A 24976-nucleotide genomic window follows, 5' to 3' on the forward strand; every position below is an offset into this window, starting at 1 on the left:
TTCCCGGCGGCCTCCGGGGAGGTTGGACTTCCGGCGCCCAGAAGAAGGAGAGGCCTGGATTTTCCGCTCTCTCGAAGCTGGGCTCGCGGCCGCCGCAGTGATGTCGTATCCCGCTGATGATTACGAGTCTGAGGTAACTTGCCCTAGACGTGTGCCGGTCTCCGCCACAGGGGCAGGGCTTTTGGGATACTGATCCCCAAGGGGAAATGGTGTCCGCGCCTCTCTGGGAGCCCCCGCCGGCCTCGCCGCATGCCCGTACTCATGCTGCTGCCACTCACAGCTCCGAACTCCAGATGAGCCGGGTCTCGGCCGCCCACCTCGTGTCCGGTGCCCTCGTCCTCTGCTTTTCAAGCCCGGGGGCCGAGGCTGAAGTTAAAGAGTTCTGTGTTTCTGTAACTAAACTCTGATTTCTTATGACTTGGGCTCAGTTCCGTCAAACCGCGCTGATTTCCACAGCCTCTTGTGCTTTACTCTTCCTTATTGCAGCCGTAATGAGGTGTTGTCATTGTCTATTTATTCTCTTTTCTCACAGGCACATGAGTCGCTCAAAGGCAGGGACTGTGTCTTGTTCGTCTTTGTGTCTTTTCAGCTCAGTTCAGTCGCTCAGTCGTGTCCGACTCTGCTACCCCATGGACTGCAGCACGCCAGACCTCCTTGTCCATCACCAGCTCCCGGAGCTTGCTCAAACTCATGTCCCTCGAGTCCGTGATGCCATCCAACCATCTCATACTCAGTCCCGTTCTCCTGTCTTCAATCTTTCCCAGCATCCGGATCTTTTCCAGTGAGTCAGTTTTTCGCATCAGGTGGCCAAAGTATTGGAGTTTCAGCTTCAGCATCAGTCCTTCCAATGAATATTCAGGACTGATTTCCTTTAGGATGGACTGGTTTGATCTCCTTGAAGTCCAAGGGACTCTCAAGAGTCTTCTCCAACACCACAGTTCAAAAGCATCAGTTCTTCTGGGCTCAGCTTTCTTTATAGTCAAACACTCATATCCACACACGACTACTGGAAAAACCATAGCTTTAACTAGATGTACCTTTGTTGGCAAAGTAATGTCTCTGCTTTTTAATATGTTGTCTAGGTTGGTCATAGCTTGTCTTCAAGAAGAAAGTGTCCTTTAATTTCATGTCTGCAGTGATTTTGGAGCTCAAAAAAATAAAAGTCTCACTGTTTCCATTGTTTCCCCATCTATTTGCCATGAAATGATGGGACTAGAGGCCGTGATCTTAGTTTTCTGAATGTTGAGTTTGAAGCCAGTTTTTTCCATTCTCCTCCTTCATCAAGAGGCTCTTTAGTTCTTCTTCGTTTTCTGTCATAAGGGTGGTGTCATCTGTATATCTGAGGTTATTGATATTTCTCCTGGCAATCTTGATTCCAACCTGTGCTTCATCCAGCCTGGCATTTCTCATGATGTACTCTGCATATAAGTTAAATAAGCAGGGTGACAATATACAGCCTTGACGTACTCCTTTCCTGATTGGAACCAGCCTGTTGTTCAATGTCCAGTTCTAACTGTTGCTTCTTGACCTGAATACAGATTTCTCAGGAGGCAGGTCAGGTGGTCTGGTACTTCCATCTCTTTCAGAATTTTCCACAGTTTGTTGCGATCCACGCAGTCAAAGGCTTTGGTGTAGTCAATAAAGCAGATTTTTTTCTGGAATTCTCTTGCTTTTTCGATGATCCAGTGGATGTTGGCAGTCTGATCTCTGGTTTCTCTGCCTTTTCTAAATCCAGCTTGAACATCTTCATGGTTCACATACTGTTGAAGCCTGGCTTGGAGAATTTTGATCATTACTTTCTAGCATGTGAGATGAGTGCAATTGTGCGGTAGTTTGAGCATTCTTCAGCATTGCCTTTCTTTGGGATTGGAATGAAAACTGACCTTTTGCAGTCCTGTGGCCACTGCTGAGTTTTCCAAATTTGCTGGCATATTGAGTGCAGCACTTTCACAGCATCATCTTTTAGGATTTGAAATAGCTCAACTGGAATTCTATCACCTCCACTAGCTTTGTTTGTAGTGATGCTTCCTCAGGCCCACTTGACTTCACATTCCAGGATGTCTGGCTCTAGGTGGGTGATCACACCATTGTGGTTATCTGGTCATGAAGATCTTTTTTGTATAGTTCTTCTGTGTATTCTTGCCACCTCTTCTTAATATTTTCTGCTTCTGTCTTACTCGTCTTTGTGTCTTTAGGAACCTAGAACGAGCATGTTGGATTGACAGACTGGTGACTGTTTATCTGTGTCTCTTTTGTTGATAGGCTGCTTATGATCCCTATGCTTATCCCGGCGACTATGATATGCACACAGGTGAGTCTACGGGTTTGGCTAGCTGGGTGCTTCTGAGGATTGGCACCTTTTTGAATGTCTCACAGCTGCCTTGATGGGCATCTGTTTAAAAGTAGGTGTTGATGATCCAGGTTTGGAGTCAGTTATTAGTTCTCAGCCAAAGGGTGGTACAGAGCCTATTAAACGAGGCTTTTTTCATGGTCCACCTCAAAGTGGACCTTGCACTTACTTTGTAAGGATGCATCCTTACAAAGGAAGGATCATTGTCCTGGCTGTGGTTTTCACCTGAAGAAGAAAATCTTGTAAAAAATTAAAGTTTAGTTGTTTGCACTGTCATATTGATTGAGAATGGCAGTTGGTTATTTATTTAAAAATACTAAGTGCCTACTACTTACTTCCTCTTAACCACAGTCTCCACCCCCTTCCTGATAACCATCCCAAGTTCTGAGGGTAGACCTGGGTACAAGACAGATAGGGTTCTTGCTGTCATAGACTTTAGATTCTGGTGGGGGAATCATTAAATACTTTAATAATAAAATGAGTAGTGGAAAATGTTGTGAAGAAAGAGACCAGTGGGGATTGGGAGTGAGGTGGAGAGTGTTTAAAAAGGCATTACACCTAGTTTTATAGACATGAGTTTAGTTTCATGAGTGACCTTGTCCTCTTGTTATGTCATACATATGGATTTGAAGTGTTTATCATATCCAATCTCTAGGAGATCCAAAGCAGGATCTGGCTTATGAACGTCAGTATGAACAGCAAACCTATCAAGTGATCCCTGAAGTGATCAAAAACTTCATCCAGTACTTCCACAAAACTGTCTCAGACTTAATTGACCAGAAGGTGTATGAGCTACAGGCCAGTCGTGTCTCCAGCGATGTCATTGACCAGAAAGTGTATGAGATTCAGGACATCTATGAGAACAGGTATGGGCCATTGGCTGAAATGATCTCATACTGGGTGAGACTGGCTGAGTAACGCAGTCTGTAGAAGGGGGTGATGTTTAATCATTATTCTGTAAAGAGAGTGCCCTAGGGTTTTCTGTGATTCTTTGGGGGTTACAGACATTATTTTATTGGGCTCTAGATCCAGAACTTGTACAAGGCCTAAAATAATACCATCAGTATTAATAATTATAATAGTAATTACACATATGCTCAGTATAAATTAGACAGTGTCGTGAGTGCTTTTCTTGTATTTACTCATGTACTCGTCACAGTAACCTCATGAAGTAGGTGCCATTGTTTTCCTCATTTTATAGTTGAGAAAACAAAGCACAGAAAGATTAAGTCACATAGTGGATGTTCTGAGTTTTGAACCCGCACAGTCTGTCACCGGAGCCTAATTTCTAACTTGTGCTGTACAGCTTCTCAGTGCGTAATAGGATGAACAGAGCTCTTGAGTGGTTGCTTCTCAGTTTTTTTGCCTTGGTCCTCCTCCTCCCCTCTTTGTTCATGCCAGGTGACTTGTGGGATCTTAGTTCCCTGACCAGGGCTCAAACCCAGGCCATGGCAGTGAGAGTGCCGAGTCATAACCACTGGGTCACCAGGGAATTCCTGATTGCATCCTAGTTTTGAGGGGACTGCCCTTGTGTAAAGGGCTTTAGAAGTGAGACAGGTTAGTCAGAGCTGGATAGTCAGAAAAGACTTCAGGAGGAAATAGGGTCGTGAAGCATCTTGGGCATCAGTGTTTGGGTTGGATGCTCTAGGCCTGTTGCGGCGTCAGACTGCAACAAATACCTTGCTGCCATGTTTGAAGAAGAAGAGCACTCTCGGAAGTGGAAAGAGGGGAAGCTGAGGGAGGTTTGTGGGGGTGTCTGAAAGGTAGTTCTCAAGTCAGGGAACAGTAAGCAGTGAAATGCAACTCCAGATTTCATGATAAAGGGGCAGGAGGTGGTCTTGAAGAGCTTGGTGGTTGCCTAATTGATGTAAAAGAAATGTTTCACTGTATTAAGAAAGGTTGGGGGTGCAGAGTTGGGTTGAGGAAAGTAACAGTTGAAGGCCCTGGCCCGGCTCTGATTCTGTGACTTCTTCCCTTTACTGAGCTTGGGTACTTATTTATAAAATATGACAGATCTCTAAAACAGATCCTTCCTGTTTTGGCCTTACAGAGTATTTCTGTTTGGTTTTCAGCTGGACCAAGTTGACTGAAAGATTCTTCAAGAATACACCTTGGCCTGAGGCTGAAACCATTGCTCCGCAGGTTGGCAACGGTAGGCGTCCTGGGTGCTGGATGGGATCCTGTGACTGGAAGTCATTAGAAAGTTCAGAATGGTCTGTGTCTGTTTTGTTCTTCATTTTATTTCCCCAGGGTTTCGTGCATAGTAGATGTAACTTGCTGAATGAAAGCTGAGTAAATGAAAAGAGGACAGATTTTTCACATGTGGTGAATGTGGAAAGTGAGATTTTTGTCTTGACTGCTTTTTCCCTGTGTAATTTTTGGGGTCATTACAGTTACTCCAGAGTGGACTTTCTGACCTCCTCACATTTCACTTTCTGATGGAGTCTTTTGTATATGGTGTAAAGTAGGAAAAGCCAACCTCATTCTTTTGCATGTGGATACCCAGTTTTTCCAGTACCAGTTTTTGGAAAGACCTTTTTTTTTTTTTTTAATTGAATTGTCTTGACACCCTTTTTGGAAATCGGTAATCATATAAATGTAGAGGTTTGTTTCTGGACTCTCAGCTTGACTCCATTGATCTTTTATGACTGTACCAACCACACTGTCTTAATGATTGTAGCTTTGGACAGTTTTGAAATTGGGAAGTATAAGTCCTCCAACTTTGTTGTTTTTCAAAATTGCTTTGGGTCTTCTGTGTCCCTTGAATTTCCATATTAATTTTAGGATCAGCTTGTCAGTTTTGGGATCAGCTTGGATTTTGATAGAGATTGTGTTATATCTGAGTATCAGTTTGAGAGAACCTCAGTTTGAGATTCTAACAGTCCTCTCCAGTGGAGTCACATGGATGGTACTTTATTCCTTGAGCAAGGAGTTGTGATGCCATGTGTGACAAGTTGTATACCATAGCAGCTCATTACAGACTCAACATGTACTGAAATTCCAGACTCCCAGAAGGAAAGCAGGTATTCAGTATAAAACATGTTGTTTGCACAAACAGTTTAAGGACACCACCCCTATCGGGTTGGTGGGAACCCTTCTGAAACCTGGGTTCCCAGATGCTGGTCAAGGAGCAGCTTTACTAGCAGGCCTAAGGATAATAGTCTCAGACCTGTATGTGAACTCTGCACAGCATCAGTATCTGAAAGAGCTTCCCCACATCTTTCTTTTTCATGGTTTCATCATATCAATAGGGTAAATTCCTTAAAATAGGATGTCTAAGTCAAAGATCCCCTTGCACGTGCAATTTCAGTAGTTAAATGTCACGTTATCTTCCTTGGAGCTATTATTATGTCCTGGTTAAGCAACTGGATGGCAGCAGTAACTAGAGGGTGAAGGGATATGGGCCTGAATGAGGTTAAGATGAATTTGAAAGAGTAAAATGGGAAATGAATTTTCTTGTTGCATGTATTCTTGGAGTGTGAGTTTTAGACGTTTGATGTTGTTTAATCTCTGAAATCACATTTACTCTGTTACCTCCCACCAAGGGCTAAAACTGACTAGTTGTTCAGTGAATTCCTAAAGCACCCCTTTGCCATCTCTTTCAGATGCTGTCTTCCTGATTTTGTACAAAGAATTATACTACAGGCACATATATGCCAAAGTCAGTGTGAGTATCTAAGTGTTGCTAGCAGTTTTTAAACTCTGTGCCATTTTTGTCCCTGGAACGCAATTGCTCGTTTAATTTCTCCACCTCTAATAGTTCTCCTTGACTGGGCTCGGGCAGGCAAGTTTACTGTATTAGGCACTTTACCTTCATAATCTCATTTTTCAGAGAGATTAAATACCTTGTCAAACCCCATGGTTAGTAAGCTATGGGACTAAGACTCCAAGGCAGTGTTCTTTCTAGTCCATCAGAAATACACCGTTCATCATGTTGTTCCCCAGCTCAGACATCTTCAGTGCTTCTCATTTACCAACAGCATGAAGTCTAGCTCGGGTCAGCAGCCTTCTATGTACAGAGCCAGTTAGTAAGTATTCTGGGCCTTTTTCAGAATCTGTTCACCTCTGCAGTAGCCATGGACAGTGAGTACACATGGCTGTGTTCCAGCTGAGCGTTTTATTTATCGAAACAGGTGATGGTGGATTTGCTGAACCCCTGGCTTAATTCTTGTTTGGCCCTAAAAAACCTCTGCATTTCTGGCCCACTGAAGCCCAGTGCAGCATTGTCTGCTTTACTCCCCAGCCCTCAAGCACCATACACAGTTTTATCTCTTTGCCTCTGTTAGTCCTGTTTTTCTTAAGCACCTTCCCCTTGCTCCTCTGCTTTGCCAGATGTGCATGCCTGGTCTCTAAAGGTCTGTTAAAGTTTTTGGCATAAAATTTGACCCTTAGGGTCAGATACTCAGGATCACTTTGAAATGCTGTAGCACTTACTGTTTTCCCTATCACTGGCGTGCTCTTTACATGCTAAGAAGCGGGGAGCAGACATCAGTTCTCATGTATATTTGACCCTTGAACAACACAAATTGGAACTGTGTGGGTCCACTTACATGCAGATATTTTTAGTAAATATATTACAGAGTTGACTCTGCAGATAATGGAAAAACCAAGTGTATGGAGGGCCGACTCTGTGTTATACATAGATTTTTGACAGGAGGGTTGACACCCCTGACCTGCCTGTTTTCAAAGGTCAGCTGTATTTGTTTTCAGCTGTCAGTGGCAGGCCGTGAGTAGAGTGCATTAGGTTAAATGTGTCCTCCTGTCTTCTGCTTTCTTTACAGGGAGGACCCTCCTTGGAGCAGAGGTTTGAATCGTATTACAACTACTGCAATCTCTTCAACTACATTCTTAGTGAGTCTGAGGTTATGATTTGTCCTCATCTCTTTTTAACAGGATTTTAACATGCAGGTGGGAAGAGGGGAAGTCTTGAGATCCATAGTCCTTTTAAGAGAGAAATTAAAAATCGCGTTCTGCAACCTTGCTGAATGGGCGTAGTCATTGACTTGAGTCTGACTTTTCTGTGGTCTTCTGCACAGATGCTGATGGTCCTGCTCCCCTTGAACTCCCCAACCAGTGGCTCTGGGACATCATTGATGAGTTCATCTACCAGGTAGCTGGTCAGCCTTGGCTTAATTTGAAATATTCAATAACTGGTCCAAACAAAGAACAGCTGTTAACTGTTGTTTGTGTTATTAAAAAGGTACAGGGGCACTCTCTGTCCCCCTTCTGATGTATGTGTCAGAAGCTTTTTCTGTCCTTTTTCACTTTAGTAAAACTCTGCTACACACACACACAGAAAAAGATACATAATATAAAACCGTCCCAGCATAGTGAGAAATAACCCTGTCACACTGAACTCCATGTCATGGTTTTCTGAAGAATTCAGTGAGGTCTGAGAGCTCCATTCTGAACTTGGAACTCAGGAGAGTTGAGCTCCAGACTTCCAACACTTTCTTGCCTGACCTTGAGAGGTGGTCTGATAGGAAGAATACAGGTTTCCTAGGCTCTGGAGTCAGCTAGAAGTGGTGTCTTGCCGGGATGTGGCCAGCTGGTGGCTCTGTAGCAGTGACATGTTTTTTCAGCTTTCTGAGCCTCACTTGTGTCACCTGTAGGTCAGGAAGTTTTTATGTCTTGATTGTGGTGGTTGTGATATGAGTATATTCTGGATTAGCGTAAAACAGGACATTTTTATCAAAGGGGAAATATTACCCAAGAGTGCTGTTACTAAAAAAAGGAAGTTGAGCTTGGGGAACAATTTTTTTCTTGTGTTTTACTGAGATAACAGCTCTTACTGGGTATTTCAGGAAAAATCGGTTTGTTAATAAAGCTCTTATTTGAACTCCATGGATCAAAGTCAATACAAAGTGCTGACACATTGTGATTGGAGAGCTGAGGAAACCTTCTTAGGGCCCTTTGAGAAAGAGGCTTCTTGCTCAAGACAGGCTTCAGTGCCTTTGGGCAGTGAAGGTCACAAAGCACACTGGCCTTATTTGCCTTCTCTGGCTCCTTGGCTTGTTTTGTTGTTGTTGTTTGTAATTTATTTATTTGGCTTTACCTGCTGTTAGTTTCAGTTCATGGGATCTTCACTGTGGCATGCAAACTCTTAGCTGAGGCATGTGGGATCTAGTTCTCTGACCAAGGATCAAATCCAGGCCCCCTGCTTTGGGAGCATGGAGTCTTAGCCACTGGACCACAAGGGACTTGGCATAATTTTAGAAGGTTGGCCATCCTGTTGGCTCACAGCAAGTCAGAGTCTGTGCTAAGGTTCTTCATCCGACTAAAGATAATCCTGATTCCCTGGGCTTAACTGGTGGCTCTAATAATGGGTTTAAGTGCTCTCACTTCTCACAAAGACTCCCACTATGGGCTAGGTGTGATTCCTCCAGCCAGTCTTTGTGAGAAGTGAGAGTACTATAAGCTGCTTAAGAAAATGCCACCTATATACCTCATGGGGTGAGTGGCTCCTCCCCACCACTTGTTCCTTTTTTCTTTATAAACTGGTATATGTAATTTAACCAGAACCATGAGAAGGTTGGTATTGTCTGGATTCTGAGGCACTTTCGACATGTTGTAGGAGTGAGGTGGACTTTTTTGAGTTTTACACATTCATAAGTGAATGGTCTGTATCTCGTGCCTTTGTTGGTTTTCTGTGAGCTGTAGTTTCTGGGGAATGAGCAGCTCTCATATCTGTAACTCTTGTAACCCAGCCATTCGTGTGCCTCCTTTATGAGGATTCAGTGCGGCTGTGGCGCTGTTATCATTCTGATAGGAACTCAGTGTAAAGCCCCAAAGATGTTACTTTATTTTATATCGTACTATATTTTATTTATAGTGTTGTGTTTGTTTCAGGTATATAGCAAAATGATACAGTCATGTGTATATATATATATGAATTAACAAAAGCAGTTCCCGTCTTTTGATGGGGAGTTCGTGGTTTATAATATAAGTGGCATTATTTTGAGAGAGGGATAACTTAGGTAAGGCATTGGGTTTTTTTTTCTTTTTACAGCTTGAGGCAGTTGTAAAATAACTTAATGTAGCTTTTTGCAACTGTGTATTCTATAGTATTTTTTTCATTTGGTGATATTTTAACTGTTAATGTTTATGGCATTGTACCATTTATTTGTACCATTTATTAAATTTTATAAAGAAAAAAAATTTAAAAAGAAGTGTTTTTTTTTTCTCTTTATTCCCCACCACTTTCATTTATTTGTATTGATATAGTAATAATATGAATTTGTTATTACTGAGTTTTTTAACTGCACATAAAGTGAGTGTCTTCCTGCCTTGCCTTTGCAGAGATAGCAATTAGTATCTGCAAAGATAATCAGCGTATAAAGACCTGCCTTGTTCTTTTGTGCCATCCACATGATGTACCACTCTTCTGGTCTATGTGTTACACATAAGTCTGTTTCTGGAGATGACTGGAAGTAGAGTTGTTGGCTGAAGGATATTATATTTCTTTCCTAAATTGTTTTAAATCAGGTTTATAGAGTCATAAATTGCACACAATAAAATATACAAATTTTAAGAATATAGTTGAGATCTGACAAACATACACAACCACAATCAAGATATAAAACATTTTTGTCATTTTGAATTTTAATAAATAGTAATTACTGCCCTCTCAAAAGGCTGTGTCAAATTATACTACTACTATCAGCATTTGAAAGCAGGTTTTCTGTATTGGATGTTATTGGTCTAATTTTTGTCAATTTGATAGGAAAGAAATGGTAATCATTTTAATTTATGTTTCTCTGAAAAGATTGAGCATTTTCTCTACTAATTGACCAGTCCGGTTCAAAGTAATTATCAGTATTCTTTGCCTGTTTTTCTGTTGGATGATCTTCCTCCTTTTGGCTTAATGAGAATTCCTTCTACATTCTGGATACTATTCTTTGTTTATTGTAAATTTGGAAACGTTTTCTCCTGCCTTCTTGGAGGAGGATGATATTTTAAAGTTGAAGAGTGATCGTAGGTCATCTAGAACTTAGCTTCTAGCTCACTGGAACCTGTGTTTGGAAACCAGGTTCTGGTGGCCAGCACTGTGCTGCCCAGAGACATTAAGTAGCTTTAGGCTGTGTTTGACTCCACATTGAATGTTTTCTTTTTCCCACAAACTACTTGTCATTTTAGAGCTATTTGCTTCGCTGTGGAATAAGTAATGCAGTAATGAACAAAATTCACAGCTTAATCAAAGACGGCTTTCAAAGAACCAGTAGTGAGCGCGCAGATGGCTGCAGCGGGAGCAGTGGCAGCGGTGGCGTCGTGCGCTCGTGCTGTCCCTTTGGGTTTTATGCCCCTGCCGCATCTTTCCCTTCTTCCTCAACAGTTTCAGTCGTTTAGTCAGTACCGCTGTAAGACCGCCAAGAAGTCAGAGGAGGAGATCGACTTCCTTCGCTCCAATCCCAAAATCTGGAATGTTCACAGTGTCCTCAATGTCCTTCACTCCCTAGTGGACAAGTCCAACATCAACCGGCAGCTGGAGGTGTACACGAGCGGAGGTGAGTGCTGCCCGCTGTCTGTTCCTCAGGCATGGTGGCTGTGGCTAGTGCCGAGGAGCCGCCACCTCTCGGGTGACGGGCTGCCCCTCTGGTGTCTGGGGGTGAATAGGAGCCGAGTACTGATTTGGAGGCTGCTGGGCTTGGCCATCTGTTGGCTGACAGAAGGAACCAGTACTTCCTAAGAGCTGTGTTTGTAAACACTTCTGCTGCCTCTCCAGGGCCTTTGTTTAGATAAGCACTTCTCAAACATTTTGGGGTGAGGACCACTTGACACTCTAAACGATTAAGAATCCCAAAGTTTATCTCTATAAGCATTTTGTTCCAGTGAGAAGAGTGGTGGTTTTGCAAACCTCTTTAAGTGTGGCTTTGTGGAAGAGCGCTGGAGGAGTCTTCTGCCTCTTCCCTCAGTTTGTGGCAAGACGCTACTCTGAGGGGAATCTGGCCTCACACAGATATTTAATTGGGACAGGAAAGAGAAACTTTAACAGCCTTTTCGTATAGCCCAGCTCTTCTCTGATTCTATACCAGAACATGACCATGGTAGTTTCTATAGGTTAGTTGCAGTGTGGAATCTGAAACCTTATCAGTAAACTTATACTTTGTTATGTTAAGGTTTACTGGTCTCTCCTGCAGCCTGAGTGAATTTTTTTATCTGTGCATGATTTTGTAAAATGAGCTAGCAAGATTTTCTGAAAGTTGACACATTTTATTATATAGTTTTTTGAAACCACATCTGTAACTTTGACCATCAACCTCATCAGATAAGTCCTTATTTTGGGAAGCTGTTCTTCATAGTAGCAGATAGAAGTTTTATGAAATTCTGATTTTTACTTAAAAGTTGATGTTTGTTGATACTGAACAGACATTGGTATCTTAACACGTTCGCTGCACTCATTTTTGAGAAAATGTCTGCTAAATACCCATGTCTGAATAGTCAGTTTGTGTATCAGTTATTCTTTCAAGTGACAGTGGGGCTTTGTGGAAAAAGAGTGGCTGGTTCTTTCATTGCAGGTGAGTGGTGGTAAAGAATATAATGGTGACAGTAGAGTTTGGTGCCACTGTCTGAGTGATGCTAAGTTGTCAGTAGTTTTACCCACATTGTTTTTGCACCATCAGTGCAAATGTCAACTCAGTGAGAAAGGCACGTGCTATCTTAGTGTTATTAGGAAGATAGCTTTGATCTCATGGACATCCTGAAAGGAGGGGCCTTAGTGAAGAGCTCTTGTTGATGAGAGGGGTCCTTTTGTGTTCTCAGGTGTGTGAGGGGACTGGCACCACCCCCCCACCACCACCAGGTGACTTAACTGGTGAATGTAAGATTAGCATAAGGCAGGTGTGTTTCTTCTTCCTATTCATTCAAAGGCAGAGTTATTTCCTTTTGTAGAAATCTATGGAGACTGGCAGTAGGTTAAGAGTTTACTGAGTGACATTAAAGGTTCAGGCCTGCCCTTGCTCCCAGTCTCTCCTGAAGTATACACTGTCTGTCTGTCTCTCAGGTGACCCAGAGAGTGTGGCCGGGGAGTACGGACGGCACTCCCTTTATAAGATGCTTGGCTACTTCAGCCTGGTGGGCCTTCTGCGACTCCACTCCCTGTTGGGGGATTACTACCAGGCCATCAAGGTGCTAGAGAACATCGAACTGAACAAGAAGGTAATTCCCTGTTTCTTCAGGCCCACATTTGCAGGGCCTTAAGAGAATCTCTGATCTGTTAGGACAGATTTCAAAGAGAAAAAATGAGGAATCCTCCCCAGGAAACATTGAGACAAGAATTGGAAAACTACTGCAGGGAAAACCTGAATCTGGACAGGGTGGTTTTCTCTTTGATGCTTAATAACGCCTGGGATATTCACCACTCCTATTGATACTATTTTCAAATCAGAATGATTAGGCAGATTTTTACCTTTCAGCTTTCACCAAAGAATTAACAAAATACTTAAAAAGTTCTGAGGTGGTAGAGATAATGCTATGTTAGCAGTGGTTGTTTGCCTTGCCATAGAAACATGATACCTTTTTTGTTTGATCTTATCTGTTCCTTTATAGGGCTTATTTGGAAAAGCAAGAAAGAATGTAAAAGTGCGGTGTAGAGGAGTTGAAGGAAATTTTAGGGTCACCTGGTCCAGTCTTTTTCTCTTATAACCAAGGAAATGGAGTCTTCATGTCACATAATCAGTTGGTGGTACAGTCTACTCGGAGCCTCCAACTCCAGAGCCAGGGCTTCCTCTGAGTAGTTCAGGGCCTCTGCAGGGATCTCCTGATGCTTCTGCTTTGGCTGACACTAGGCCCCACCGATTTTTACATCCTAGCTGGGATGAAGTGCTCTTAAGACTCATGGATGCTGCTTCTGCCTCCTTCCACAGAGCATGTATTCCCGTGTGCCCGAGTGCCAGGTTACCACATACTATTATGTCGGTTTTGCATATTTGATGATGCGTCGCTACCAGGATGCCATCCGGGTCTTCGCCAACATCCTCCTCTACATCCAGAGGACCAAGAGCATGTTCCAGAGGACCACGTACAAATACGAGATGGTAAGGAGGCCTCTGACCAGCTGACACACCAGTGCCAACAGTTTTTGGGTAAACCAAAATTTTGCTATTTTGCCTGCTTATTCACTAGGATGATTTCTTAATGGCTGGCCTATTCTGAGTTTCTTTTGCTACACACATTACTTTGGATCATTAACACCTTGATGATCAGGACAGTAGTATCTTTGCTCTTACTTTTATCCCCCAGCAGTACCTAGGGTGTTCACTGGGCTGTGGGTAATTTAAAATCAGTTAGATATGGGTACTGCACTCAAGCAGTTTGCCTGGAGGACGATGGATCCAAAACATGCCTAGAATTGGAATGATGATGTGAGTGATTGAAACACAGGCGTGTGTGCTCAGTCACTCAGTCATGGCCGATTCTTTGAGACCCCGTGGACTGTAGCCTACCAGGCTCCTCTGTGTGTGGGATTTTCTAGGCAAGTGTACTAGAGTGGGTTGCCATTTCCTTCTCCAGAGGATCTTCCCGATGCAGGGATCAAACCCACGTCGGCAGGCAGATTCTTGACGCTGAGCCACCTGGGAAGCCAGAATTGGGGGGAGGTTTCTAAATAAAGTAGAGGTGTTGAGACTTGGAAATATGATCATGTAGCAGCACAGTAAACCAGTTGGACTGAAAGACAGAAGAATAACCAGACTGGGGTGTTAGATTTTGCGATAACCTTTACTAGTCAGCTAAAGTATTTAATCTGTGTTCTACAGGCATTAAGAACCATTAAAGATTTCTAGATATTATAACAATTAAAGTATTTTTCAAAAAGATTTCTAGGTGACCTGATCATAATTGGTGTAGGAGGATTGACCTGCCAGCGGTACATAGGGTGGACTGTGAGACAGAGGCAGGGGTACCAGTAAAGAATCCAGGAGACAGGGAGGACCTGGAACTAGACCGGAAGTTCAGTGGAGCTAGAGGGAGGATGGGGAGAGACATTGGGAGACTTAGCTGCTGGGTGTAAGACAAAGGGAGAAGTCAGGAGGTCTGAACAGAGAGCGTTTGGGAGGGTACAGGGTCCTTTTTATGGGGCCCTGCAGCAGTCTCCCCCCCACCCCAGATCAACAAGCAGAATGAGCAGATGCATGCGCTGCTGGCCATCGCCCTCACCATGTACCCCATGCGTATCGACGAGAGCATTCACCTCCAGCTGCGCGAGAAGTACGGGGACAAGATGCTGCGCATGCAGAAAGGGGACCCGCAGGTCTACGAGGAACTGTTCAGCTACTCCTGCCCCAAATTCCTGTCGCCGGTAGTGCCCAACTATGACAACGTGCACCCCAATTACCACAAGGAGCCCTTCCTGCAGCAGCTGAAGGTGTTTTCTGATGAGGTGCAGCAGCAGGCCCAGCTCTCGACCATCCGCAGCTTCCTCAAGCTCTACACCACCATGCCTGTGGCCAAGCTGGCCGGCTTCCTGGACCTCACCGAGCAGGAGTTCCGAATCCAGCTTCTTGTCTTCAAACACAAAATGAAGAACCTGGTGTGGACCAGTGGCATCTCCGCCCTAGATGGAGAATTTCAGTCAGCCTCCGAGGTTGACTTCTACATTGATAAGGTAAGGCTGGCCCCCCACCACCCCGCCAGGCTAGGTTCTCAGGATGCTCACCGTTCTGTGCACCTGGGACATGTCATTGAACAAAATCAACAAAGATTTCTGCCCTTGTGCTGGTATTCTAGTGTTTAAATAGTAGGTGGTAAACGTTATCATTAAGCAAACCACGTAATAGTTTAGACGTTGCCACTTGCTGTGGAGTAGGTCAGGTTGGTGGTAGTTGAAGGCACAGGTTGCAGTATTAAAAAGATGATCAGGATAGACTGTTGGGAAAGTAAACTTGCAGCTGATCCTTGAAGGAGGTGCAGAAATTAGCAGGCAGATACCTGGAGGAAGAGCATTCCAGGCAGAGGGGCAATTAGAGCCCAAGCCCTGAGGCCAGAGTGAGCCCAGCCAGCTGCAGTGCGGTCCGAGTGGCCAGAGAGGAGACCAGAGAGGAAGTACCTTACTGGATGGGAAGCCATTGTCCTGACTTGTACCACCCTAGCTTGGGGCTAGCTGATTTTGAACTTCTTTTAAGGGAATTACGCAGGATGTGCTCTTTTCTGTGTGCCTTCTTTGGCTCGACATTATATTTGAGAGAAATCACCATCCAGCATTGTCATGTGTAGCAGTAGTGTAGTCACGCCTGTTCTGCGGCGGTCTGACATCTACTGCAATTACTGACTGCAGTGTTTCCATTCTTCTTCTGGTGGACATTTGGGTGGTTTTGGCAGTTGAATGGTACACATATGATTTTACAGAGTGGCTGTCGATCGTCTGTTTAAGTTTTTTTTTTTTTAATCATATATATGCTTGTCTATGTGAATGAAGAGTCATTTCTGGAAAGATGCACAAGCAGTATAGTGCATAGAGAAAGGCAGTTTGTTAGTGTTTGTTTTTCAATATTTATTAATTTATGTGGCTACGGCAGGTCTTAGTTGCAGACCATAGGACCTTCCTTGCATCCTGCAGGATCTTTTGTTGTGGCTCGTGGGCTTCTTTCTAGCTGTGGTATGGGGCGCTCTGGAGCACACAGACTCAGTAGTTGTGTGTGGGCCCAGCTGCTCTGCGGATTGTGGGATCTTGGTTCCCAGACCAGGAATCAAACCTGTGTGCCCGGCACTGCAAGGCACATTCTTAACCCCTGGACACCAGGGTAGTCCTTCCCTGTTAAGAGTTTACCTTCAAGTTGAACATTTTAATGTACTTGTGAGTTTTGGTTTTTTTTTTCCTATGTTGTTTTGTCTTCTTAAGTGAGTTTTTCCAGACTTAAAATATGCCGAACTTCTCAAATTATTCTTTGCATGAAATATCACCTTCCCCCTGTTTGTTTGCACCATGTACATAACTCAAAAATGAAGAAACATTCTTTTTTCCCCTCCTCTTTTCTTTTTGGGCTCGTGGTATCTCAGTTCTCTAGCCAGGGATTGAACCTGGGTCATGACAGTGAAAACCCAGAATCCTAACCACTAAGCCACCAGGGAACTCCCAAGGAAATGTTGTATTCAGACATGTTTGGAACCCTGATAAAGATTTAAAAGAATCTGTTAAAAGTTAGTGGATCAGTATCTTTCATCTCTTCTGGAATATTCTTAGCCACTAAGTCTTAGCTATTGTTTCTGTTCTATTCTCCTTCTGGAATTCTTTAATCTATGTTCGATCTCTATCCTTCATGTCTCTTAAACCTTTCTTCCATCTTTTTGTTTCCTCTGTTCTGGATACTTTTGATTAAAAACATTCTATATCTGTTCATCTGTATCTCCAGCTCTGTTTCTTTTTTTTTTTTATTTTTTTATTTTACAATATTATATTGGTTGGTTTTGCCATACATTGACATGAATTCGCCCCGGGTTTACATAAGTTCCCACTCCCGAACCCCCCTCCCACCTCCCTCCTCCCTCCAGCTCTGTTTCTAGCTTTCTCTTTAAAAAAAAAAAAAAATTAATGGTGCAGTGTTTCCATATGTTCTTGGTTATTATTATTATCTTTTTTTTTACTACATATGGTTCATTGCCCTTGAAAAAATATTTGATACTCTTTGAAGCCAAGGATGGACATATGTTCCTGTGAAGGGAATTTGTTTTTGCCTCCACAAGGTGCCTGGGAATATTCTTGGTCTGGGACCACCGTGGACTGAACTCCCCAGACTGAGGTTCCTGGGACCAGCTGGGTGACGAGGCCAGGCGGTAAACTGTTAGAAGAATATGTCTCAGAGAGGAGGCTATTTTATGCTTCTTCCCCACCCTTGGCAGGCTTTGCTTGGTGTCAGGAGTGGGATGGCAGTTCACTTCTGGATCACCTGTAGCTGAGGATACAGCTCTTTAGGATCTCAGCGTTACAAGGATGGTCTTCTGTTAGACTGGCCTTCTGCCCAGGTTTTCTAGGATTAGCAAATGCCCTCAGTGCAGAAGGGGCATCTCTGTTTTGCTCACAGAATGGTTTGTTTTCTCTTAAATGATTCTTCATTCTCTTGTCAGCTCTTTGCTGCTATGAGGCAATTTTTTAAAAAATATACTACATTTTTGCTTGTTTTCAGAAAGTATAATGTATTTAAATATAGTTGATTTCCAGTGTTGTGATGTTGTGTTAATCTGTGCTGTATGGCAGAGTGATTCAGTTTCACGTATGTATATATTGTTTTTCATATTCTTTTCCATTATGGTTTATCGCAGAATGTTGAATATAATAGTTCCCTGTGCTGCCCAGTAAGACCTTGTTGTTTATCCATCCTGGATATAATAGTTTACATCTGCTAATTCCAAACTCCCCATCCATCCCTCCCACACCCCCCTCTCCCTTGGCAACCACAAGTCTGTTTTCTATATCTGTGAATATAACAACTGCTTTTTAAAATCAACTCTTAGACCCATGTTCCAACAAAAATAACCAATCAACACAAAACTTACTTTGAAGCTGTCAGATTAAAAAAGTAATCATGTTCAGAAAACTGATGTGTCATTTGACCCAGTCACCTTTGTGGATATTGCAATACTCATCCTTACAAAAGGCAGAAAATCAGCAAAGCACAGCTAAGGCGGGACTTGAGGGGTGAAAAAGGGAAGAAAGTGTGTTGGTCTAAACATATTACTTTTTGCTGGCAGTTTTTAAAGCTAAAATTAATAACAACCTTTACTGGGTAAAATTCCGTGATTAGTTTGTATATTCACCATGTTGGGCAGCCATCTCTGTTCTAATTCCACAACATTTCTGACATCCGGAAAAGGAATCCCTGTCCATTAGCAGCATTCCCAGTTCCCCTGCCTCCACAGCCCCTGGCAGATCAGTAATTTGCTTTCTTTCTGTCTCTCTGGATTGGTCTGTTCTTAATATTGTCTGAAAACTAGAATCACGAAATGTGTGGATTTTTGTGTTTAACTTCTTTTAATTGAGCATCTTTTCAAGTTTCATCCAGGTTGTAGCGGGTATCAGTGCTTTATTCCTTTTTATGGCTGAATAGTATCTCGCGTTTTGGACACGCCGCGCTTTGTTTATCCATTCATTAGTTGGTGGGCAGTTAAGCTGTTTTCGCATTTTGGTTGTTATGGGTAACGCTGCTATGAATTTTTGTGAGCCTATTCTCTTGGATTTATGTACCTAGTTCTAGAATTGCTTGGACAGTTTGGGTAGTTTGCTTTTGGAAACTTCCCTTGCTAAACCAGATCCTCTCATTTTAGACTTCATGACTTTTGGGAGGATTGGTATTCAGCAGAACTTGGCTATCCCTGCCGTGAACAGAATCACCAAAAGTAGAGACGTGTCAGTAGTGAAAGTTTTAAGTTGTGTGGGTTTTGGTTTTTTGTTGGTGGTGGTGGTGGTGGGAAATTTTGGGGTTTTTTTGTTTGTGCTTTTTGCCATGCAGCTTGATGGATCTTAGTTCCCAAGTCATGTTTTTAAAAATCAAAACCGCCTGCCCCCTGCAGTGTTGCATCAGCTATCTAAAATTCTATTTGAATTTATTCCCAGTGCCTGACACTCTTGGGCCGGATCAGTCACCTGCTACACTCCTTTTAGTGAACAGACGAACTAGTCCCAACCTTCTCTGGATTGTCTTCTTCCAAGAGTTAGCAAGTTCATTTTTTTTTTTCATTCTTGACTTGAAAAAAATCAAGAGATTCAGGAAGTTCTTGGGTCTTAACCTAGATTATGTAGGAATTTACAAATTGTTCTCAACAAAATATTTTGAGCTAAAAAATCATTTAAAATCTAAACTAGTTTGCAACTTATAAACAGTATATGAGAATAAAATGCTATGTTTTAAATGTTAGTATTGCCAACGGATTCATGTTCATTAAAAAGACCAGAAAATAAATGAGTTAACATGAAGAAAGTAAAACTCAGCATCTATAAAGAGCGGATCCTAGCTGTTAATGCTCCCCCATAGAGAGGGGTTTATCTGGCACTTAGCACCACTGGTGTCTGCAGAGTCTGCCGGTGACTCCCCCTCACTGCTTCTCTATGGCTGCTTTTCCCATAGGACATGATCCACATTGCAGACACCAAGGTCGCCCGGCGCTATGGGGATTTCTTCATTCGGCAGATTCACAAATTTGAAGAGGTGAGAGGTGTGGAGAGTGGTGTGGGGGCTGGAGACGGGAGTTGGGAATGGAGTGGGGAGTTTGTAAGTGTTTTATTTCTCATTTCTACTTTCAAGAAAGCCTGAAATTGGCCTTTGAAGTTTCTGAGCTAGACTGGCTGGCTGCTTGGAGTCCGGTAGGGGGTGGGGCTGGGCCTGTAGGAGTTGCTGCGTCAGCCTTCTTTGGAGCATCTCTTCCCAAGATCTCTCTCTGCGGGTGGCCAGCTCTCACCTCCCTCCCTGTTATTTCCTAATATGGGTGGATTCGCTGCCTGCTCTTACCCGTCCCTCCCCATCTGGCAGTTAGTTACTCTTCAACTTAGACAGGTCTGGCCAGTCTCTTCAGGCAGATACCTTGAAGCTCTGTTTTGACAGACTTGGTGCATTCCACGTCCTGCTCTCAGAGAAGCCTTGTGGGTCACTCTTTGTGCCCATAGCTAGAGCCACAGCGTCCTGGTGCTTTGAGTCCTCCAGCAGAGGTCAGTGCTGTGCTGTGGGCCTGCTGCTGGACTCCTGCAGGACAGTAACACAGTCCTGGCACGTCTAGCCACCCTGAGGCCCTCTTCTATCTATAAAATGATTAGAGCAGTATAAGGTGTGTGTTCAGTGTGAAGGGCAGACAGAACAAGCTGCATGAGCTGTGCGGCACTAGAGAGTGTCGGGTGGAGGCCCCAGCTCTGTGATAGTAGACGCTGTGACGTGTCTCTGTCAGAGGGGTGGCTCGGGAGTGTGGCCTGGTGACCACGTACACCGTAGGAAAAGGTTTGGTGGAAAAGACAATATCTGACTTTGCTTTTCTTTCCCTTCCAGCTTAACCGAACCCTGAAAAAGATGGGACAGAGACCCTGAGTATATTCACACTTGACACTACTCAGGAACTTATTTTGATGTCATTGTAGGTGGTGTTCTGCCACCGTGAAGCCTTTACCCAGCTCAGCCATTGGCCAGTCACCTGAGTTGAAGTTTTTTGAATCAAGGACTGAAATGTTTTAAGTATTTCTTAATAAAGGATCTTCTTTGGAGTCAGATTTGTCTTCTTATTCTTGTTGGGGAGCATCTGTGAACAAGAATACTATATGTAATTTCCCGTGTGTCATGAGATACTATTTCCTGATGCATTAGTTATTGATGTTTAAACTGAATTACTTAATTCCTGTATTCATAAAGCATTATACAATATACAGGACAGTTTCATATTTAGTATCTTACCTGCATCTCAGAAGAGTCCTGTGAGCATTAATGACCTGCCAAAATTTGTATGCATATTTGTGCAAGTGCTGGGTTTTTGGAAGGAACTACTGAACACCTACTGCCAGGACTGTGCTGAGGAATCCAGGTACACTGCCTATGCTGTCCAGCTTGGGTTTGGTAGTAGGGGCCCCATTTTGTTGAAGAGGAAACAGACCTGGGGAGTTAAGTGACTTAGTCAAGGTCATGCAGTTATATTGGGTTGAGCAAAAAGTTTGGGTTTTTCTATAAGACGGCTCCAAATTCTACTATCTTCTGCTGCTCAGGTCTTGTGATTCTTCACACTGAAAACTTAATGTTAAAAAAGCCGACAAACTTCTGCAGTAGGCAGCTTCTCCCACCTTCAGTGAGTTTGAAACTACTGCTTGTCTGCCAGAACCATCAGAGCCAGTCACTATGAAGCTGTATCTGCTTTTCACATTCTTTCCCATCCCTCCTGTAAACGACCATATGGGGTCTGCCCTCTTGGAGACTTCTTTGAAGTGTCATCTTCACCTCAAAACCTAGCAGCCCACCCTATTATCAGAGCCGATTTCTAACCTTATCTTTTCTAACAGTTAAAACACAGATCATAAAGATCTATGATAGTTGAAAACTTCCTTGAAGTTGTCTCAGGTAGCTCACCTAACCTACACAACAAAGATCAAGTGTTCCTGGATCTGTAGAAATCTTGTATTCAGGGGTAAGCCCTCAGAATGGTCTGCACACCATTTATGCATTATCTCACTCCGGAGATGTGGAATCCCGAACTTACTGATGAGACTCCTTTGTCCATGGGGGTTCTCCAGGCAAGAATACTGGTGGGTTGCCATGCGCTCCAGGGAATCTTTCCAACCCAGGGGTCAAACCCAGGTCTCCTGCACTGCAGGTGGATTCTTAACCGTCTGAGCCACTAGGGAAACCCAAGGAAAGTGAGGCTTAATTAAGTAGCTTGCCCAAGTCAAAGATGGTAGGTAGTGAAGACTGGTCTTTCGTTTCCCAAACTTGTGTTTTTATCTTAGAAAGTCCTACCGTAAGACTGGTAGCAAGAACTTCCCTGGTGGCTCAGTGGTAGTCTGCCTGCCAATGCAGGAGATGTGGGTTTGATCCCTGGTCCAGGAAGATCCCACATGCCACAGAGCAACTAAGGCCATGCCCCACAACTACTGAGCCTGTGCTCTAGAGCCTGGGAACCACAACTGCTGAAGCCCGAGCAACCTAGAGCTCGTGCTCTGCAACAAGAGAGGTCACTGCAATGAGAAGCCCTTGCATTGCAACTGGAGAAACAGCCCCTACTCACTGCAGCTAGAGAAAAGCCTGTGCAGCAACGAAGACCCAGCACCACCAACAATAAATTAATTATAGAGCATCATATCCTTTTTAAAAAAAGACTGGTAGCAAGAGGTTAAATAGCAGTAGCTATACCATCAAGATCTGCAGGGTCAACATATCCCCTCCAAAGCAATTTCCTGGAACTTGGGAGGGGGTGGCTGGTGAGGCTCCTCCCTGCCACCCAGTGACAAGGTGGTTGTGAATTCTAAAGCTAGGCTTTGTGCTCACTTGGTACATGGCTGGTTTCTTTTAAGTTTTCTGGTTATAAGGAGGCTAGAGAACATGGAAGAGCCACTGTTTTGAAGGCATGACACCTGGATTCAAGTCTGAATTGTGTCACTAATTTACTGTGCAACCTCTGGGCTGGTAGTCATCTGAAAATTAAGATCTGCCCGCCCTCTGTTGCGGAGAAGGCAATGGCAAGCCACTCCAGTACTCTTGCCTAGAAAATCCCATGGATGGAGGAGCCTGGTAGGCTGCAGTCTGTGGGGTCGCTAAGGGTTGGACACGACTGAGTGACTTCACTTTCACTTTTCACTTTCACACATTGGAGAAGGAAATGGCAACCCACTCCAGTGTTCTTGCCTGGAGAATCCCAGGGATGGGGGAGCCTGGTGGGCTGCCGTCTGTGGGGTCACACAGAGTCGGACACGACTGAAGTGACTTAGCAGCAGCAGCAGCCCTCTGTTGAGAGCATCTGCCATCTCTGTTGAGAGATGAAATGAGGATGATTGGGCCGTGTTGCTCACTGCTGTGCAGCCCACCTGAGGATCCCTATAGTCTGCAGCTGGGCAGATCTGGGACTGTTCTGTGGCCTCGGTGTTGGGACAGTGGTGGCTGGAACTGGTCAACTGGCTTCCTTATCTGGAATGTCACCTGTCACCCTGGGATGGATACCTGTATGGCTCTCGGGGTGGAAGATCCTGCTCGCAGGTCAGTTCATCACTGCGCACTGTTCCTTGCTTGTAAGTGAGGATGTTGTGTTAGTCGCTCAGTCGTGTCTGACTCTTTGCAACCCCATGGCCTGGGGTTGTAGCCCACCAGGCTCCTCTGTCCGTGGATTCTCCGGGCAAGAATACTGGAGTGTGTTGCCATTCCCTTCTCCAGGGGATTTTCCTGACCCAGGGATTGAACCTGAGTCTCCTGCATTGCAGGCAGATACTTTACCATCTGAGTCACCAGTGAATTAAATGAGGATAGAATCTGCTTTCGGAGAAGGCAATGGCAACCCACTCCAGTACTCTTGCCTGGAAAATCCCATGGACGGAGGAGCCTGGTGGGCTGCCATCTATGGGGTCGCACAGAGTCGGACACGACTGAAGCGACTTAGCAGCAGCAGCAGCAGGACTAAATGAGATGCTGTTATTTCCCCCCACACACTTTTCATTCATAAACTCTTCTGTGTCCTTGTTTCCTATTGATATGAATGCTGGTGGTTCATTCGGTAGTTACTGAATACTGGTCCCCGAAAAGATAGGCCCATGTCCTAGCCCCTGGAACCGATCAGTGTGATGTTTGGCAAAACGTTTTCACAGATGTGAGTTAAGTATCTCAAGATGACTTATCCTGGATTAGCCAAGTGGCCCTTAAGTCCAATGACAAGTGTCCTTAGACTCAGAGAAACACAGGGAGGAAGGGGACCACAGAAAGGTAGGAATTAGAGAAAGGCAGCCGCAAGCTAAGGGACACCTGGAGCCACCAGAAGCTGCAAGAGGCGAGGAAGCGCTCTCCACTAGAGCTGGTACCTTGATTTTTGATTTTCAGCCTCCAAAACTGTGAGGATAAGTTTCTGTTCTAATGACCAACTTTGTGGTAATTTGTTACAGCAGCTCTAGGAGTCTAACACAATGCCTGCTGTGTATCAGGCCCGTTGTAGGATTTCATGCACAGAAGATTGGATCCTTTTTCCTACAAGTGAGCCAACCAGGTGTTGCTAGGCATGAAGGAAAGGAAGTGAGTAAAAAAAGCAAAACCCCTGAAAAACAAATAATTACTTTTAATTAAAAAGAAAAAAACAAAATCCCCGTCCTCATCTTAAATTCTAACGGGTGGAGGCAGGTTATAAACCATGCCGATCATGTTGGATGGTTATGTATCTTACAGAGAAAAATCAAGGATTTGAACTGGATGGTCATCACCCTAATTGGCATCATTTGGGAAGAGACCCAAGGAGCAAGGAGGCAATGTTGTAGATACCTGGAGAACGTGTTAAGAAGAGAAAACTTGCAAGTGCAAAGGCCCTGAGGCCACAGCATGTTTTGTGTGTTGAAAGAATGTAGTGAGAAGGCCAGCTGGAGCAGGGCTAGCAAGTGGGAGGAAGAGGTTCTGGGCCATATACAGGCCTTGTGGAGACTATTAGGGCTGTGACCGAGTCTGAGCTGGGAGGTCTTTCTCCACCAGGGAAGTTACATGACTTGTCCAAGTTCCAGGAGCTAAAGAGGACCGAGGACAGAATTCAGGTCAGCCCAGTTCGAAAGCCTGTGCTGTCTCTGAGACGCAAGGAAAGCCAAAGGCAGGCTCTTTGTTAATACGTAATAAGTCCAAACATTCATAGAGTTCTTGGCAGTTTTCCAAACACTTCATCTGTTAGCTTGCTGGATTCTAACAAGTGGCAGAGTTGGGATCCAGTCCCAGCAAGGCCTCCTTACCACCCCTCCCCGGGGCCTGTCCCTTCTCTGGTTCCCTGGCCTTCTTAAAGAGGGCTCATGTGGTGTCATCTGTCTCGTACCCACCACCCGCCCTGACACTGGGCAATGGTGGCTCACAGGATACAGACCCACCTGGGCGCCCTGGGCATTAACTTGTTTTGAATTCGCCCCCAGAGATGCATAGTTCATGTCGGAGTCTCCTGTCTCCATCACTGAAATTATGCCAGGTCAAGGTGTGCCGTGTCTGACCCAGCCCCTCAGCACTC

At 44.1% G+C, this 24976-nt stretch overlaps 1 protein-coding gene across 2 annotated transcripts; it reads left to right on the top strand.

Annotated features, from left to right (window-relative positions):
- EIF3L (eukaryotic translation initiation factor 3 subunit L) lies at positions 1–20525 on the top strand. 2 transcript variants are annotated; one of them, XM_055395585.2, is made up of 13 exons: positions 1–133; positions 2263–2311; positions 3006–3216; positions 4423–4502; positions 5956–6017; positions 7132–7201; positions 7387–7460; positions 10683–10854; positions 12351–12505; positions 13213–13383; positions 14454–14951; positions 19405–19485; positions 20314–20525. In XM_055395585.2, the coding sequence occupies exons 1-13, from the start codon at positions 101–103 to the stop codon at positions 20350–20352; spliced, it is 1695 nt and encodes a 564-aa protein (XP_055251560.1). In that variant the 5' UTR covers positions 1–100; the 3' UTR covers positions 20353–20525. The 2 variants fall into 2 exon arrangements, with proteins under 2 accessions (XP_055251560.1, XP_088693610.1); XM_088837484.1 differs by lacking the exons at positions 1–133; positions 2263–2311; positions 4423–4502.
- Positions 20526–24976: the final 4451 nt, after the last annotated feature.

The sequence above is a fragment of the Moschus berezovskii genome, chromosome 6 (genome assembly GCF_049115385.1).
Source record: "Moschus berezovskii isolate FMDL1 chromosome 6, NW_MosBer_1.0, whole genome shotgun sequence".
Taxonomy (NCBI): domain Eukaryota; kingdom Metazoa; phylum Chordata; class Mammalia; order Artiodactyla; family Moschidae; genus Moschus; species Moschus berezovskii.